General features: G+C 31.6%; 1 protein-coding gene across 2 annotated transcripts; it reads left to right on the top strand.

Annotated features, from left to right (window-relative positions):
- Positions 1 to 2,775: 2,775 nt before the first annotated feature.
- On the top strand, positions 2,776 to 11,820 carry LOC137812693 (potassium transporter 3). Of its 2 annotated transcripts, XM_068614857.2 has the most exons (9): positions 2,776 to 2,951; positions 3,692 to 3,935; positions 4,032 to 4,280; positions 4,407 to 4,457; positions 4,580 to 4,840; positions 4,918 to 4,970; positions 5,632 to 5,746; positions 7,659 to 7,913; positions 10,234 to 11,820. In XM_068614857.2, exons 1-9 carry the CDS (start codon positions 2,910 to 2,912, stop codon positions 11,334 to 11,336), a joined length of 2,373 nt encoding a protein of 790 aa, XP_068470958.1. In that variant the 5' UTR covers positions 2,776 to 2,909; the 3' UTR covers positions 11,337 to 11,820. The 2 variants fall into 2 exon arrangements, with proteins under 2 accessions (XP_068470958.1, XP_090155245.1); XM_090299119.1 differs by lacking the exon at positions 7,659 to 7,913 and having other exon boundaries at positions 2,790 to 2,951.
- Positions 11,821 to 18,260: the final 6,440 nt, after the last annotated feature.

Raw genomic sequence — 18,260 nt, 5'->3', positions numbered from 1 at the left:
TAAATCTTATACACTATGATACAATACAAAGATATCTCACCATCACTCTTTAATTTATTATTTTATAATACACATAACATGTTCTGATTGAAATACAATTATATGTATTTATAGTTAATTAATAACTAAAAAAATATATCAATGTGTCTTTTGAAGGTTGTTTTATACTTTGATTTTATTATATTTAAAATATATTTATACTTATCAAAAATAAAAATATGATAATAAATTTTATTACAGTTTCTTAAATGTAAAACCATGTATACACAAAAAAATCATGGCATGTTTTTGTATTCGACAAATTTTAATTATAGAATACTTAATAATTTTTAAATAAACATTTAACAATTTTACAATACCAAAATTCAATCAAAATTTAATAGCAAAACATTGTTTTAGTTTGATTTTGATTAAAATTAGGGATCACTGTAATCGAGTTAAATATATATACATTAAAATCGAACTAAACCAAACCACCTTTCATTTATATGCTTGGTTCAAGTAACTTTTTATTGAAAAATAAAACCAAAACAAACTCTCAACACTCTAATTGCATTGTGTGTAAAGCATCCAATTTCTTTGACTGATGTGATTAATAACTTTTTGAATCTCAAAAAAAGTAATAAGCAAAATAAATGGAAAATTCATGGAAAATTAGAATCACGTTAAGAGACTATGGATAATTTTTTTTTTTTTTTTTTCCATTTTTTTATACAGATAGACTCGTAAGCCCACAATTGTATAAGATAAGTTAGACAGTATTCTTCAAGTATTACGTGAGTCAGCTTCTCGTGTTTTTAATATAAATAATTAATTAATGAGATATATTATTTTTCTAATTTTAAAATTTAAAGATACATTGCTATGATATTCCTAATTAAATGACTTAATTATATAATAAATTAATTGGATATATACGTTTTATTTATTTATTTTGGAACTTAAAGATGAATTTTGTGACAATTTTTTATTATATTATAGTCCTTTTTAAATTAAGCATGTTTTTTTAAGTACCAATATGGGCCTATCTTTTAGTTTCCCTCAATATACATTAGTTATGAGGGTTAAAAAATCTAATATAAAATATAAATATTTTCTATTAAAACTACTATTTAAATATTATTGTTCATTGCAACTGAAGAAACATAAGAGCAAATATAGAGCTAAATATATAAAAAAACATAATATTAATCTTTATATTATTTAATAATAATTTTTATGATAATAACTGTGACTAATTGAATTTTAAAAAAATAATAAAAACATATGCAAATTTTATTTAATTATTTTAGAGTGATATAAGTATTTAAAATAAAAAATAATAATACTTAATTAATTACAGGAGTCGTTTTTATAAGAAACATGGAAGGTGTTAATATTTGTTTACACATAATTAATTATCGAATTCAAAGTTTCGTTTCGCAGACCAAACGTTTTCCAATTCTCGATTGTTTATTTAATTCTTTTTCTCATCTTATCTCAACCGTGATTGACCATGATTCATGTGATTTTACTTTAAATTAAATATATTTTTTATTTTTATTATAATATAAAATTGTTTTTTCTCTTTAAAATAATTAAAACAATACTTGACACGCGACTTAAAAAAATAAGGAGAAATTAAAGATAGGTTCTCCATTATAGGTTCCTCTTAAAATGTGAACGTCATTTAATAAAATTTCAAAAAATAAGAATAAGCTTTCTATAATTAAATTATTTATTTATTAAAAATTCTTTAAATTTTTTTATTTTAAAACATTTTTTTATAATTTTTTTATTTAAGTTTAAGTGAATATGGTATTTAAAAATGTAATAAATGAGATAAATAACATTTCAATAATAAAAAAATAAATATCACTTTAATAAAAAAACAAAAGATATGTTTTATTTAATTTAAAAGATAAGATATATATACACGTGAACTTGCATAATAATAATTAACATAAAAGTTTTTATAAAAAAAAAAAATACATATACACGTACTTTTTCTTTCTTTATGTTAACTTGCACATCATTTATGATTTTGAACTAAGTGGAAGTTTATACCATATCAACAAACAATATATATATATATATATATATATATATATATATATATATATATATATATATATACCACATTTTTTTATCGGCATTAATATACCACATTGCTTTTAATTTTTTTTTATATATATTTAGGACAATATGAGATTGAAAATAAATATAAAATTGAAACATAACTAGAAGAATTTTTAATAAAAATAAGAGATAATATCAAATAAAAAATACACATATCTTAATTTTTGAAGAATTTATTTGTAAAAATATTTAAAGTAATATTAGATATTTGTCTTTTTTAAACCAATACGTAAATTAACCTATAAAATAGTAACATATAATTTTGCATGAAAAGAAAATCAAATTTTTTTCAATCATAATTATTAAAATTTTTCTATTGCTTTTTATAAACGAACTTTTTTTAAAAGACTGGGAAACAATTCACTGTAACATTAAAAGGATGAAGTTAAAAAAATAGAAAAAATGTGAATATTTAGTCACCTTTGATACTTCGTTAGTAATTTGATGTATTATCATGTAAACATTATAATCTCTAAATTAAAAATTCTTAAAAAAAGAAGAGATTGAATTTTGTAAGAAAAAGAAGAGATTGAATTTTGAAAGAAAAAGAAGGGAAAGTGTACAATTTGATTGATTTGAGATTTTACCAGACACTTTTACCACTGCCACAACATTTTGCAATTGAAATTAAGTTTACCGTGGAAATAATAATAAAATATGAAACACGGTTTCCATAGGAGGCAATTTCGCGGTCCTAACCCAATACACAGTTGGAGTAGAATTTCAACGACAAGACAACGCTCTCTCACAAAACCAAAAAAACTCTTGCTCTGTTTTCTTCTGCCTTTGCTATGAGTTCAGATACGATTAGAGAACGAGGTGCATCAACCGGGGTACGTTTTCCCCTCTTTTTCCTCTCAGTTAAAACCCTAAGTTGACCATAGAAGTATACTTATACTTCATATACTCTGTAATGCTTCTGGAACTTTCTGCACTTCTTTCCGTCTTTTCAGATTTGATTTTCTTAGTATCGATTGAATCCTAACGTATGAATGTGTGATATAGCAATTCTTGAATAAGCAACGTTTTATTCGAGTTTTTAACTGTAAAAAGAGAATGCGAAGTGAAAATGGGATCCGTTGTTTCAAACTCGATCGTCAATGTAATTGTGGATCACTAGCCTGGAGATGAGACAGGGTTTTGTTGTGTAGTTTGGGAGTTCACAAGGCATTGTGGCAATCACGTGCATCATTTAAGATATTTTGCAGCATCAGAAATTGAGAAAGAAATGCAAGTTGTTGTGTGGAGAGTGTGGTGAATGTTTGCTATGTCGGTAGAAGCTTAGAAAATGAAAATGAAAATGAAACTGTTCCTGAACATAAGCCGCTATAAGTAGATGCTTTTTGTTCAAGACTTGTGTTCTTTTGCACCTCTTTTGTCTTTTATTATCTAATGGAAAATGAGCAAATTACACGAGTTGCATGCTAGTGCAGAAGAAGAGGAAATAGGAAAGAGAAGCATTGAACATCTATGTAATTTATTTTGTTCACTGCTTTCAATTTTAACCTAAAGTTTGTTCTATTGAACTTAAAGACCTTGTGTATGTGTATGACATGTTTTTTTCTGTTAACAGGTAGAACGGAAATTTCAATATAGACAACTTTTGTTTTTGGCATACCAAAGTTTAGGATTTTTGTTTGGTGACTTGAGCTTATCCCCTCTTTATGTCTATCAAAGTATATTTTCCGAAAGACTGAAACATGTCCAGAATGAGGATGCAATATTTGGCGCTTTTTCTTTGATCTTTTGGACTCTTTCAAGTATTTCTTTGTTGAAGTATGCACTTATTATGTTAAGTGCAGATGATAATGGTGAAGGTAAGGGCTATTGTTTTTTATTTTTCTGTCAACCTAGGTTCTTTTTAACTCATTACTTAATTATTGTGGTAATACTAATACATTCAACTTTAACAGGTGGAGTTGTTGCTTTGTATTCACAGCTTTGCAGAAGTGCAAAATTTTGTTTGCTTCCTAATCATCAAGCTTCCGATGAGGAGCTTTCTACATATTACAAACCTGGCTCCTCAAATGGAAGTATACCATCCTCACCTTTGAAAAGATTCATTGAGAGACACAAGAATACAAAGATGGCTTTGCTTATTTTTGTTTTACTAGGTGCTTGCATGGCAATTTGCGTTGGTGCACTCATGCCTGCCATTTCTGGTAAGGACACGATTTTTACTCTCTCACAAATATGTTATTGTGTCTGGTGGGAAACCTTAGCTGATTGATGTTTTATTGTTGTATTAGCTCTATTTGTACCTCTGCTGATAAGAATTCTTTTTGTAGTTCTTTCCTCCGTTGAAGGCCTGAAAATCGAAGCAAAGATTACAAATAAAAGTAAGTGTAAAAGATGCTAATCTCAATTGACATGCTTGTTATATGATACTGGTCCTATATTCCTTCCTTAAAAAATTTGATGCAAATTTTCTATCTAAGCTTATGTATTTATCATTTCACAGGTATGGTGTCTTGTATTTCTTGTGTTCTACTGATTGGACTCTTTGTCATGCAACATCGTGGCTCCTACAAGGTTGCATTCGTGTTTCCTCCTGTAATCATCCTATGGCTACTGACTATTTTCATGATTGGCATTTTCAATATCATCAAGTGGAACCCAAGAGTATATCAGGCTCTTTCTCCATATTATGTATACAAGTTCTTTAGGCTTACAGGAAAAGATGGTTGGACTAACCTTGGAGGAGTATTTCTATGCGTTACAGGTCTGCATCTTTTAAAACTAAAGTCTGCTTAAGCCTTATTCTTGCCAAATTCATTATGTTTTTCTTGTCATCTACAGGAACTGAAGCTATGTTTGCAGACCTTGGTTACTACAGACAAACACCTATAAGGGTATGTATGGCCAATAAGTATTATGTTGGCTTTTGACTTCATGGTTAAATTGCAATGTTTTGTTCATAACGGGCCCTTCAAAGGGATACTGAGAATGATTAGTGTTACTTTACTAAATGTTTTTTGTAAGGGTGGTTATGATTTCCATTGGTCAGTAATAGTGTGTGTACTAAGTTGTGAACTACTTTTTAGACTTTAACTTGATATACCTGCCTAGTCTATGAGACAGTTGATGAAATTTTCTAAGAAAGAACTAAATATCAAATAGAAAGCTGCTACAAAGAAGGAAAAATACAACCTAATTTGTATTGCACGTATGTATTAGTATCATGAAAGACAAACCTTTGTTTAAAATGATGGACATGCATAACAAGTGAAGGAGTACAGGTTTTATTGAACTGTAGGTTAATGACATCTGAAAAGTTATTCTTGATTTGTTAAGGAGAGGTATGGCTAAAGTGGAATATGTGAAATCAAAATTTGAGTTTATTTATCTGTTGTGCAATGTAATTCACGTAATTTACCTTCATCTGTGGTCCTTGACATAATAAATTGAGGCCTTAATAGTGATTCATCATTTAAAACAGAATGGCAACTTTTCCATAGATTTTGTTTTGAAAATGATTGTTGTAACTGTTATTGTATCCTTGTTACTGTGCAGGTTGCATTTCATTGTATCATTTACCCATGTCTAGTTCTTCAATACATGGGGCAGGCGGCGTTTCTTTCCAAGAATTTATCTGCAGTGCCTATAAGCTTTTATGCTTCTATTCCAGGTCAGTTAATGTAAATACTAAGAATAAAGTATCCCTGATAGGCCATTTCATGTAATTCTAGAAGAACGTGGATTTGAGGTTATTTGTCACAGACAATGGAAAAATATGCAGTGAATAGTGTAAACCTTCTAAGTGTGACTCGACCACTTACATTGTACAAAAATTTCTGAACTTTCTAAGCAGCAGTACATTGAGCTAGCGATAAGTTGGGATTCTTTGAATAATCGAATATATTCTTTTTTTTTTTTTTTTGATCGGCAAATCGAATATATTCTAATTTCTATCTTTTAAGTATTATCTTTTTATTCCTTGTGTCATTAGTTGTCCATTATGAACTGATACCAGCACTGATAACTTTACCTGGATATTGGCCAATTTATATGGAATAGTCAAGAGATCACTCTTATGAAGTAGATTTAGGCCTAAATCAACTCTACAAAATCGGTTTGTAGTGTAAAATTTGCACCCACTTATATGCTATAATTTGACTATATCTGGTTGGACATCTCGAGTGTGAGAGTAGATATTTTTGAGTTATTCAATAGCGGGTGACATGATAAGTCTAATAAACCTTACTATTATAGGCTGTGATACCATCTTAGAAAATAGATGTGTAACTTTATCTTACAAAACTAGCTAATAAGGTGAAATTTATACTTATATATTACAATGTAGTCATATCTCAAGTCGATGTGAGATCTTTGACAACAACTTTACTCTTGGAGAATTCTATATTTTCACAGCTTGTTTTTAATGAAGCCTAAGTTTTTCATATGTTACTTGAGAAAATAAAGAAAAAGACAACATATTTTGAGGGCTAGAAAAGGTCTCCCTTAAGTGGTCATATTTATATGCAACAACCCAGTGATAAAATGATGAGAAAAGAAAGTGTTAAAAACAAGTAATTCTAGGTACAAATAGGTATTACCCATAGCATGATCAACTCGCTCTAATACCAACGTGAGAAGATAAAGAAAAAGAGAACAATATATTTTGAGCTTGAAAAGGTCTGCCTTACGTGGTCATATTTATATACAACAGATTTGTGATACAATGATGAGAAAAAAAAGAGTAACAAACAAGTAATCCTAGGTACACATAGGAATCTAAACCTATTCTGATAATGTTCTAGAAACTTAAGTTGGTTTCGTTTAGATATTATATTTCTATTAATTGTACTATGATTTTCTGAGTTGAAAAAAAGTAATATCTATCATGTCTTGCTTCAAGTTATATATTGCTGTAGTGATCTATAGATTAACTGTTTGTGACACTATCTTTTTCTTAGTGAAACTCAACCTCTAACTAGAATGTTATTGATCTTGGGAAAAAGGTGCCAGAATCTCCACCAGTCTATGTCACTTATTATTTAGGATGTAATTCTTCGTGAAACTGGATAAAACTAGGGAAATTTCCTATATTTTGAACAAAAAAGGTTGAACTTGTACTGTACTATTTTTCATGTATGACAGTCGTTGGTGGACAAATTAGTAGATCTGGTACCTGCCCCTTTTTTTCAATGTATAAAAGTCACTGTTAATTGGTTTAGCTTAACTCTAATTGATAATTTTTGAGCTAAACCTAGCTAATGGGTTAGTTGTTATTGTTTCTTCATTTTGGTTCTGTACTCTATTAACATTTTTCCCCATAAAAGGAACCACTCAGACTATCCCTGTATCTGATTTTTGTAACTTTTCATTGTGTTGTGCTGTGTATTACACGTGTTCAGAGGAATAACTTCATGGTCTACTTTTAGCATTTGCCATCATATATGGAAGGAGCTTACATTAGTGGTAAATAAAGCAAATAGTTGAGTTGGTAAAATGTCCTGCCATTCGATTTTTATGAGACTGCTGTACATGTTTTCAAGTCTCTGTCATGTATTTCAGATTTTTTCTTTTCATTTTTGTAGATGTTCTCTTCTGGCCAGTATTTGTGTTGTCTGCTTTGGCTGTAATAGTTGCAAGTCAGGCTGTCATTGCTTCAACATTCTCTGTAGTCCAACAATGCCATGCATTTGAATGTTTCCCTCGGGTTAAGGCAATACATTCCAGAAGGTGGATCCCTGGTCAGACATATATACCGGAGATAAACTGGATTCTTATGATAATCAGCTTGGCTGTGACAGTTGGTTTAGGAGACAAGAACCGTATAGGATATGCTTATGGTAAGTGGGTGAATTGGAGAATTGTATTGTTAGTTAAATCACAATATTAGACAATGGAACAAACGATTCCCTATTACACAGATTTAATAGTGTGTTCTAACTTTCTGTCCTGAGTTGTCAACATGAAAGTTACTATTCAACATTCTCACACAACTGCCACTAACCCTCAATTCCCATCATAGGTTGTCTAAAAGTAATGTTATTTATAATATCTATTATCTAATTAAAATAGTTTGAGTTCCATTATATTTCTCTTGTCCAATATGCTATTTATTCAATATTATTTGATGTTAGTTGAAGGTTTTAGATTTTAAAATCAGTGTGTATCATTACGTTTCCACTGATGTGTAATCTGAGTAATTGAAAATGCAACTCTTGAGAAAATTTGGGACCCATATGCTAAAATAATGTGGGGAAATTTAAGGGGTATCATGGAAGAAAACAAAGAAGCATTACCAACTATATGATAAAAAAAACTTGAATAGAAAACCATGGACTTTGATTAGCAATAAACACATGTTGAAACACTAGGAGTGGAGGAAGACTGGCTTTTATTTGAGGTTTTCCATTGAAGATGTTCTTGAGCGCCATCTCAAGATCTTAATTTTAGATTTTTCGAACTTGGACCAATTTGTTGTCTTTTCTTCTAATCAGTGAACACGGTAGCAATTTTCCTCTGTATAACACATTGTCTTGCAATATAAACATTGGGGACAATCACCTCTACTTCCTCTTCCTCCTCGATTTCTATGACCTCTTCCTCTGGAAGATACCATTGCTGAGGATTCAACCATATCAGTTGAATTTTCCCTTTCTACAAAAGTAGGAATATGAAGAAGTCTTGTAATTAAGTTGTCCAAAGAATGAACTTCTTGACTAGTCAATATTTGACCATGAATGTTATTAAAATCTTAATTTCTCGTCGAGTTTAATTCCTTCCAATGAGTCTACATATAAGAACATTTTCCGTTCTTCCACTGCAACTTGCGCTTGAGCTAGATGAGCATTCATATCATGGTTGGCCTGTTTGAGAGAAATTTATTTCTCAGCTGAGTAGTACAGACGTATATCATTAGCAAAAATACTGTGTCTTTTTCCAAAATGAACGTTTGAAAGGTTCTGAGAGAGTCCCTAAAATATGTGGTCCCACAAATTGCCTCAGTCAAACAACTGAAAGTCAAGCTTCTTCCACTAAACATTACTCTCTGTTGATCATCCACTACCCGCTTTTGCTAGATGCTCATGGGATTGTTGACCAAGAAACCAAAATTCCAGAGACAGCCCATGATAAGTAATTTTTACCATTTAATTTATTTGTGGTGCGGTGGTGTCCCAGAAATAGAGAAAATAGGACCTGAAACAGACCCAAGAGAACTAGGAGTGACCAGAACAGGTTCGGTGGGAGAAAAAAACATGTACAAGTCAACCAACCATACAAAATACAGTTGAAGATGAAGATGATCTCTGAAACAGATCAAAGAAGCTCCGGTGAGACCTGTGGAAGAGACCCGATGATGTTCCGACGGTGGCAGACCAGTGTGTGAGATGCATGCGTGTGACAGGACATGGGTCGAAGTTTGGACATGAACCACTTGGGCAGTGGTTGATGGGGCACCAACCCTAAAGTCGCCAGAAGAATTGGGTTCCAGCATTGCTGGTGATGGTGGTTTCCAGCAATACAATAGCTGTTTCCGACGGTAGGCGCAATGATGGAAGGAAGGACAATAGAGTGGGATTGTTCTCTGATACTAAGTTTGAAGCTTTTAGATTTGAAAATCAGTGTTTCACTACACTCCACTGATGTGTGTCTTTATATATAAATCTGGGTAATTGAAAATACAACTCTGAGAAATCAGAGATAACGGCTACTGCTCTGGCATACTCGATACAGCAAAAACCAGCTTTATAAAAGGCTATGCAACATTTAATGACACTGTAAAAAGCTTTACATTCTCATTATACAATGTCATCTATTTAAAAAATAGAGGTGAAACCTTTACCGAGTGAAAATTAGCATAATTTTGATCTGTTGTCAACGTAAGAACTATGTAATTTGCATTCAATAATTTAATATGATATTATTAAAAGAGTTGGCTAAAGTAATAGCTTCCCAATAGGTTAGACTTTGTTGATGATATGGCAACACAATATTGGATCCTAGGGTTAAAAGTTATGCTAGCCGTGAATAAACATTTTTACATTACTTAGTTATAGATGGTTTAATAATCGTGAATGAAAATACATTGATGTCATGGGTCATTTTGTCTCTCACTGCTGTTTTTCAACTCATGATGCTTAACAACCTCATTTTTGTTTACAGGGATTGCATATCTAATTTTGGTGTTTGTGACCACATGTTTGACATCACTAGTAATCAACCTTGTATGGCATCGAAGTCCTATAATTGCTCTGGCATTTGGTTTGTTCTTTGGTTCAATAGAGATTATTTTCCTGTCATCCTATTGCACGAAAATCCTCAGAGGTGGCTGGATTCCACTTGTGCTTTCGGCAGTCTTCATGGTTGTTATGTACGTTTGGCATTATGGTTCTAGGAAAAAGTATTTATTTGACATGCATAACAAAGTTTCAATGAGGTCCATCCTTGGATTAGGTCCTAGTCTTGGGATTGTTAGAGTTCCTGGAATGGGCCTTATCTACACTGAATTGGCTACTGGAGTCCCTGCCAGTTTTACTCATTTCTTGACAAATCTTCCAGCATTCTACCAAGTGGTTGTTTTTGTTTGTGTTAAGACTGTGCCAGTGCCTTGTGTGCCGCATGAAGAACGTTACCTCATTGGCCGAATTGGTCCCAAATCTTACCGATTGTATCGTTGTATTGTTCGAAATGGCTATAAGGATGTGTATAGTCACGAAAATGATTTTGAAAATGACCTGGTGATGAGCATAGCAGAATTCATTCAATTGGAAGCAGAAGGTTCCTCTGGAAATGCAGAGGGTTCAGTGGATGGACGGATGGCAGTGGTTAGGACATCAGGGAAGTTTGGGACACGATTGCTAATGTCCGAATCTTCTGGTTTTGAGGAAGGCAACAACATTAATCTTCCTGGAGCTTTGACTGTCACTAGCAGTAAATCCCCGACATTGAAGAGACTGCAGGCCATGTATGAGCAGGAGTTGCCTGAACTCAACACTGGACGACGAATTCGATTTGAGTTGCAAAATGTAATATATAAAGACGCACGTGTCAAGGAAGAACTCATGGAACTTGTAGAAGCCAAGCGCACTGGAGCAGCGTATGTAATAGGTCATTCTCATGTAAAGGCGAAGTGGAACTCATCATTTATAAAGAAGTTTGCTATCAACCTCTACTCTTTTCTCCGGAAAAATTGTCGGTCCCCTGCAGTAGGTCTAAACATTCCTCAGATTTCTCTTATTAAGGTAGGAATGAATTACCATGTGTAGCATGAGTGGGTGACAGTGTTTTGATTGGGGATGTAATTTATGCGAGCAAGAATATATACTACTTTGGCAGATTCCACTTGAATGGATTTCACTCAAGAATTTCCTCTTGGAATGTTTGAAGAAATAGCGGCATCAAATTGCCAACATCTTTTGATTTTGTGATGGGCCTGGTGAGGTATCTAAAGTAGTGAATTGGTTGCCAAAGGAGTTTTGTGCAGGGTCCTATACCTGTTTATTTTGTTAGCCAAATTGGCCTTGTCTTGTGAGTTTCGCTCTAGTTTTGTTGAATATAAATTTGCATGTAACATCTACTGCTGCCGCCTTTTTGTACTTGTACAAAAATTTGTTCTGGTTTTCAATCTTCCTAGGGAAAACAGGGAAATGAATTGTATTTAGAACGGAACCATACCTGAACTGAAAACGTGTCACGTCGAGTTTGATTTTGGTTCTTTGATTTATTTATTAATTTTGGCTACTGAGCTCATCTCTCTGGTTAGTTTTGCTCTGCTGTTTTTACTTTGACTGGCCAAATATATCTTATTTCCTCTAGATATTTTGCAAAAATATATATTTCATTTACCTATTTTCTTTATGTACTTCTATACTGCTTTTGTTTTCTTTTGTCGTGGGTAACTAAATTATTATCTTGGATTGTTTTAATCAATTAATTGAAGAGTAACTCATCCTTGCACCCCATAATTTCAGCTTCCAACTCGTAGATTTTAAGTTTCCAAATTTACCTTGTCATCTAAGATGTTCATTTTCAATTCTAGATTGTGTTATCTGGAGACAATTTGAATTGTTCAATCTTGAAATGTGAAAACATGAATATTTTTTATGTCGTAATGTATATTATTTGATTACAAAAAATACAAATGTACTGTGGGACTACTGCGGAGGTGGCGCTGGAAGTTGGAAGAGAGGTTGCTGCGGCTCGGAAGAGGAAGCGACCTATTCAATGAAGAAGAAGAAAATGTCAAAATTATCATTTTACTTCTTCTATGATGGTGGCGAAAGAAGACATGGAGGTGCAGGAACAGAATTGCAAGGTCATTAACTCATGTGATAATACTGATGATAGTAGTGTAGAAACAAAACATGACTCTTAACTAGTTTCTCACTAACAGGATTATGTGTTTTTTATGCTCATAATTTCATGATTGCTAATATATGCCTTTTTTATTGAGGTAATAATATCATATCCTAATTAGGATCTTAAAAATCATATGTTCTTCACATGCATGTTAAAAAGAAGAAGAGAAGATTAATACAAAGATATATAGGATATTAAATAAAAAAACTATATTTAAAAAGACCTATATTCTAATAACTCAAACTAGTTTCTGAAAAAGACTTTAGTACAAGACAATAAAATATCATCTAAAATCTTGCTTAAACTCTACTCTTAAATTATGAAGAATGTGAACACATTTTTTTTTTCTAAAAATGTAAGAAGCGTGAAAATTTAAAATTTTAAACTTAATTAAACAAGGGTTTCATCTTCCTTTAAACACCAAAATACAATATAACAATTTACAAAAACATGTACCACCAATATTCAATCAATCTGAATCCATAAAGAAGAACAATTTTTACCCACTCTTAATTCAAGGAGTAACATGCTACCATAATTTCATAAGAAAGAGAAACACTTTTATATATACCTATCATGTTAGTTACACTTGATTCACGTTAGTGTCGAAGCAATGAATTCTAGCTTATACGTACTTCTTCATAGTTGACGTGAAAATTTAGGAAAAAACTCAAATCAGTGATGTATATACAGTGTAATTAATTTAATTTAATTCCATCTAAATCATCCAAAGCATTTTTTTATTTTTTTCAATCAAATAAGAAAAAATAACTCTTTTTTTTCACTTTTTTTACCAAACAATTAAAAAAAATATTTTTTCCATACTTTCAGTCGTAAATAAAAAATATATAGTTAATTATACTTATTTTCTCTTTATCTAATCATGGGCCAACAACTGGTGGACCAAAACAAAATGGGCAATGAAGTGAGCATAATATCTTGAAGATTGACCCACAAAAGGCCCACTGAGAAATTGGGGAAGATTTTTTGGCAGGAGGGGAACTCTTGTGTGTGCATAATTTAGAGGCGAAGGAAAGAAACCTAGTATAAAATCTGAATGATTGCCATAAACAGCAGCGACATGGTGGAGGTTCCTTTAAAGGAACCATTATTGGGAAAGAACATGTTCTGTTCTTCCAACCAGACAATAGAAGAGAGGAGTGAAGAAGAGTCCATTGTTGGGGCGGTAACATTATTACAGGCATAAGAATATGTTATATGTCGATGCTCTTCTCACCACAGTTTTTATATTCCATACTTAGTGCACTATGCCTCAAGCATCAACAAACTACATTCCTCTACATCTCCAATATGCCTCATGCACCCATCTCAAACTACATACACTCTCTTTTATTCCCTTTTATTCTTAAACTTATTTTAACTTAACAACCTTTTATATAAAAATAAATAAATGAGATTTGACAAATCCGTTGAAATGACATATTAGGAGTCAAAATATTTGTATCCAATGTATTATCTGTTTTAAACTTCAAAGTTTACGATTTTGTTCATAAAAAATAATTTGACGAAGAAAGGTGTATATAAATTGTACTTTTAACTTCTTTCTTAAATAATATTTTATGAAACTATATGTATCGAAACTGAAAATATTAATAGCACAATCTAACTTTTCAGGGCAATTTACATGTTATAATCAGTAATCGATTTTATATAATTTTGTTTCTCTTTTAAGTGATACTATTTCTTCTACGTGTAGCAATTCACATCTGTAAATAGTCTGGAATGCAATACTTGTATTTCAGGAAAATCGTTACAATGAAGGTAGAATATGCTTTGATTGCAGGGTAGATTTTTTGTTGTTGAAAAAACATGTGGAGACGTGGCATTACCTTAGCCATTGCTAAGGTCTTTGAATTGGAAGAAGAATCATAAAGTGGTGAAAGGGACGATTGTGGTTTGTGGAGAATTGGGGATGGAGAAACGTCACTCTCAGTCTACCCTTCCCATTCCTCCAAACCTTTACTTCCACTTGTATTCTTTTCCCACTTTCCTTTTTCTACATTTCATCTCCCTCATCCAAATCCCATTTTCTCAACTCCTTCCACAAATATTTATCTCACACCCATCAATCAAACAATAAACAAAACAAACATTTTTCAGATATTTCAACACTATTTCTTCACCCATTATTTCTTTATCAAGCTCTATTGTGTTGTTATCTTGTAATTGTAAGTAGTATTCATTCCGCTTTGTAGCATGTGTTCTATGTGTGTTAACTTTCAAAGATGAATGAATTTTTCATGTAATGTTTGGAGTTGTAGGGCACAGTGTAAAGATACCTAATTGTACAAATTAATTAAAAAAATTTATTTTGAAAAAGTTGAAACTGTGCAAGTGGAAGTGGTGAGAATAAGATATAGAGGGAAGATCTGGTGGGACAAAGAAGCACACATGGTCTAAGTCCAGAGTCCAGATCCACATGCTACTTTTTTTCTTGCTTCTTTCTTTTCCTATTTCGCAATATTTTCTCCAAAAACAAAAACAACACATTATATTTATATTATCTTCTTTGGAAAATGCTGTGTTGTGTTGGTGAGTGGTGACATGTGTGTGCGTGTGTGTGAGATGAGCCACCCCATCGATGACTCACCCTCAAACATGGCACGTGCATTCTAGGATCCGAATATCAAAAGGTATATTCTTTAAAAACCCCCTCTTTTTCCTTGATATTCCCAAACAATTTTTTAATAATTAATTATAAATATTTTGCACTTTGTAACTGTGTCTGAAAATGAAACCAATTTGACTTTTCCTTCTAAATTTCGCGCTTCGATGGTTAAAACATAATCTCCATTGAGCAGATCCAACGGTGCAAAATTTTCTCTTGCAATGCGGGCGCCCACAGTGTGATGGCTAGCAAACCTGAATCGCCTTTAGCCGGTTTTGGCTGAAAAGGGTGGGCGGTGGAGGCGATGAGTGCGGGTGGGACCATCTGACACTACAGGATCCCATCCAACGGTCCAAGTCCAATTCCATGGGATTACCTGTGAAGATCCAACGGCTGGGAGATCTACAAGATAAGGGAATAGATTCCTCTTAACTTTTTTGTTTTATGGATGACCTACAAAATTGCATAAACCCAAGGATTGTATCGTTATGTGAAATATGATTCTTTTTAATTTATTTAGAAAAAAATATTATATTAACCAAAAGCATATGAGGTATTTTTTTTAAAATATTTTAATTTTATCACGATTTTATTTTAAAAGATATTTTTATGAATTAAAAGAATTTTTGTTATAAACTATTAAACATTGATTTTGAATTTTGGACATACCATAACAAGAATATTAATTCTCGAAATAGAATGCCTTTATGCCTATATTAAGAATTTTAATAGAGTATTTTGAAGAAAAATAATGGGAATTTAATTTGTTATAAAATAAAATAAAATGTGTTGAGGGAGAAATAAAATATTAGTATTATTTTTGTTGTAAAGGCAGTAGCAGAGGACAAGAGAATAAAAAGGACGCACTCACACACAAAGCTATCCACAACCATTACTCTCTTCTTCTTTCCATGCTTATTCTCCTAAATGGAACAAACGGGGTTTAGAAATTCACACCACACCCACATATTTTACTATGCAAATTCCTGTCTTGCTCCTGCGCGTCCATCACACCTTCTACTCCAGCGCGTCTTCTTCACTTTCCCGTTTTCTCCAAAAACTGTTCCGTTTCTCAACTCAATGCTGTACCTAATACAAGTCAAAACGAAATGACGTTAATATATACTACTAAATTATTTACTGTTAAAATATAATCCATAGAACGAATAAATAAATTGACAAAGATGGATAAAAAATTAAATATTGGAAAACATTTTTTTTCTTAAGATTATTATTATTATTAAACGGGGAATTACTAATTTTTTGTGAATGACGAAGAGGCGCACTTTAAAACGATCCCGTTTGGTATTCGTAAGGACGTTTCAGATCCATTTAGAGTTGTCTTTTATGCTTGCTCGTGGCTACTACCTTCTAATAAAAAATTAATTCGTCAATTTCACGGTTTAAATTAAAAAAGAAATGGCTGTTCATTTTTAATATTCTTATCTATGCATATCATTTTATATTTTTTATTACATCATCATCATCCAGAACGGAAATGAAATGAGATAATGCATTTATTATCCAATCTTAAAAGCAATATAAAATCGTACTTATTAAATTTTATTTCTTAAATTAGTTAGAATAAAGAAACACGACAGTTTCTCTCTACTAGAGAATATATGAAAAGTTAACTGTAAAGAAATTTCGGGTGTCAAGCTAAAACATTAAACCATATTTGAAAATATTTATGAAAGTAACAAAATGATTTAAAATAAAGAAAAAGTATTATTAAAATATGTAGTGGTATTAAGGAAGGGTATTAAGAAAAGACAAGTTTCATAATTAATATAGATTTGGTGTGGGGTCGAAGGGGCGAGCAGTGACGAGACGAGCCGCTACCGTTTTACCTAAAAAACCTCAAAAAACATAACGTGGAGTTGACTTAGGTGTCCGCTATTGATGCCTTGTCCAGAATCACGGTTCGCCACGCCGCGCCACCCTTCACCCTTCCTTTCTTTCACACTCTTTACTCTTTATCCACCCACCTCTCATCAACTATAAACTGCATCTGGACATAATATTGTCTATATTCTTTCTTTTTTTTCAATTCTCATCTCTCTCTGGTTATTTAAAACCCTTTTTCGATAAACATATGTAGGGTTTTTTTGTTTTTGCACAGACGTGTTCAGAAATACTTGTTAAAGAAATAATAAAAAATATAGTTTATCGAAAATCATGGAAAACTAATATTACCCTTGTTCTTATCGGGTTGAGTGGTAATTGTCGGAAGAGAATTATATGATTTAATTGATTGTTGAAAGATTGAGAAGGTGGGTTTGTTAAAGAAATAAAAAAATACATTAAAGAAAAAAAATATTTTATTCAAAATCATGAAAAAACAATGTCACACTTTTCTTCTCAAACTAGATATGAATTATATCAGAATTATTCTCATGGGTTCGTAAAATGTTTAATTGATCGTTGAAAGGTTGGAAGGTGAATTTTAAGTTTAATATTGTTTGTTTTGAAGTTTAGAGTTTCGTCACAGTTTTATTCTTAAAAGGTATTTTGACAGCTTAAGAGTGAAAGAAATATATAAATTATTTTTGACCTCGACTTCTAAGACATGTAAAATTATATTAAACATATGAAACACTTATATATATATATATATATATTATGAAATGTTATTATCAGTTGATGGGATATCCAACACATCTTTCACTCTGATAGACTCTATATAAAACTTTACAAAATTGACTAATAAGGTAAGTTTTATACCACTTATATACTATGAAATATCATTAATTTTTAGTCGACGTAAATCTTCAACCGTTACTCAATTTTAATAATAAAACCAAACCAGTGGTGATACACCTCTATAAAATTCTTTTAACGCTAAGATAAGTAATAAAATAAATAATAAGTATTAAATTAAGATAAATACTTTTAAAGTTATATTTATAAGTTTTTAAACAGTTAAAATATATAATTAATTAATATACTAATATTAAGTTGATTCCAGCGATCATGTGGTTAATTCTCATTGTCACGATTTAGTCAGTATTTTTCAGTAATGGGTACTACACACCTTAATGATTAATGAAAAGAAGTATATTGAATGGTTTAATAAATGTTTTAACGAATCTAGGAAGAAGAGTAAGAAGAAGGAAAAAATGGATGGAAACCGAGATTGAGAGTGATGTTTATGTCTTCGTAGGTGAAGCGTGTGGTCTCTTTTCCTTCTCCCTTCGTCAAC

This window comes from Phaseolus vulgaris, chromosome 2 (genome assembly GCF_051622355.1).
Source record: "Phaseolus vulgaris cultivar YP4 chromosome 2, ASM5162235v1, whole genome shotgun sequence".
Lineage (NCBI taxonomy): Eukaryota > Viridiplantae > Streptophyta > Magnoliopsida > Fabales > Fabaceae > Phaseolus > Phaseolus vulgaris.
The sequence above is the reverse complement of the archived record's forward strand: the minus strand, read 5'-3'. Positions and strand labels throughout refer to the sequence as shown.

Excerpts from the sequence above, each read along its gene's own strand:
- LOC137812693 (XM_068614857.2), top strand. The coding sequence starts at position 2,910 with ATGAGTTCAGATACGATTAGAGAACGAGGTGCATCAACCGGG. Across the intron at positions 4,281-4,406 it reads ACTCATGCCTGCCATTTCTG|TTCTTTCCTCCGTTGAAGGC; the intron begins GTAAGGACACGA and ends TTCTTTTTGTAG. Across the intron at positions 4,458-4,579 it reads AGCAAAGATTACAAATAAAA|GTATGGTGTCTTGTATTTCT; the intron begins GTAAGTGTAAAA and ends ATCATTTCACAG.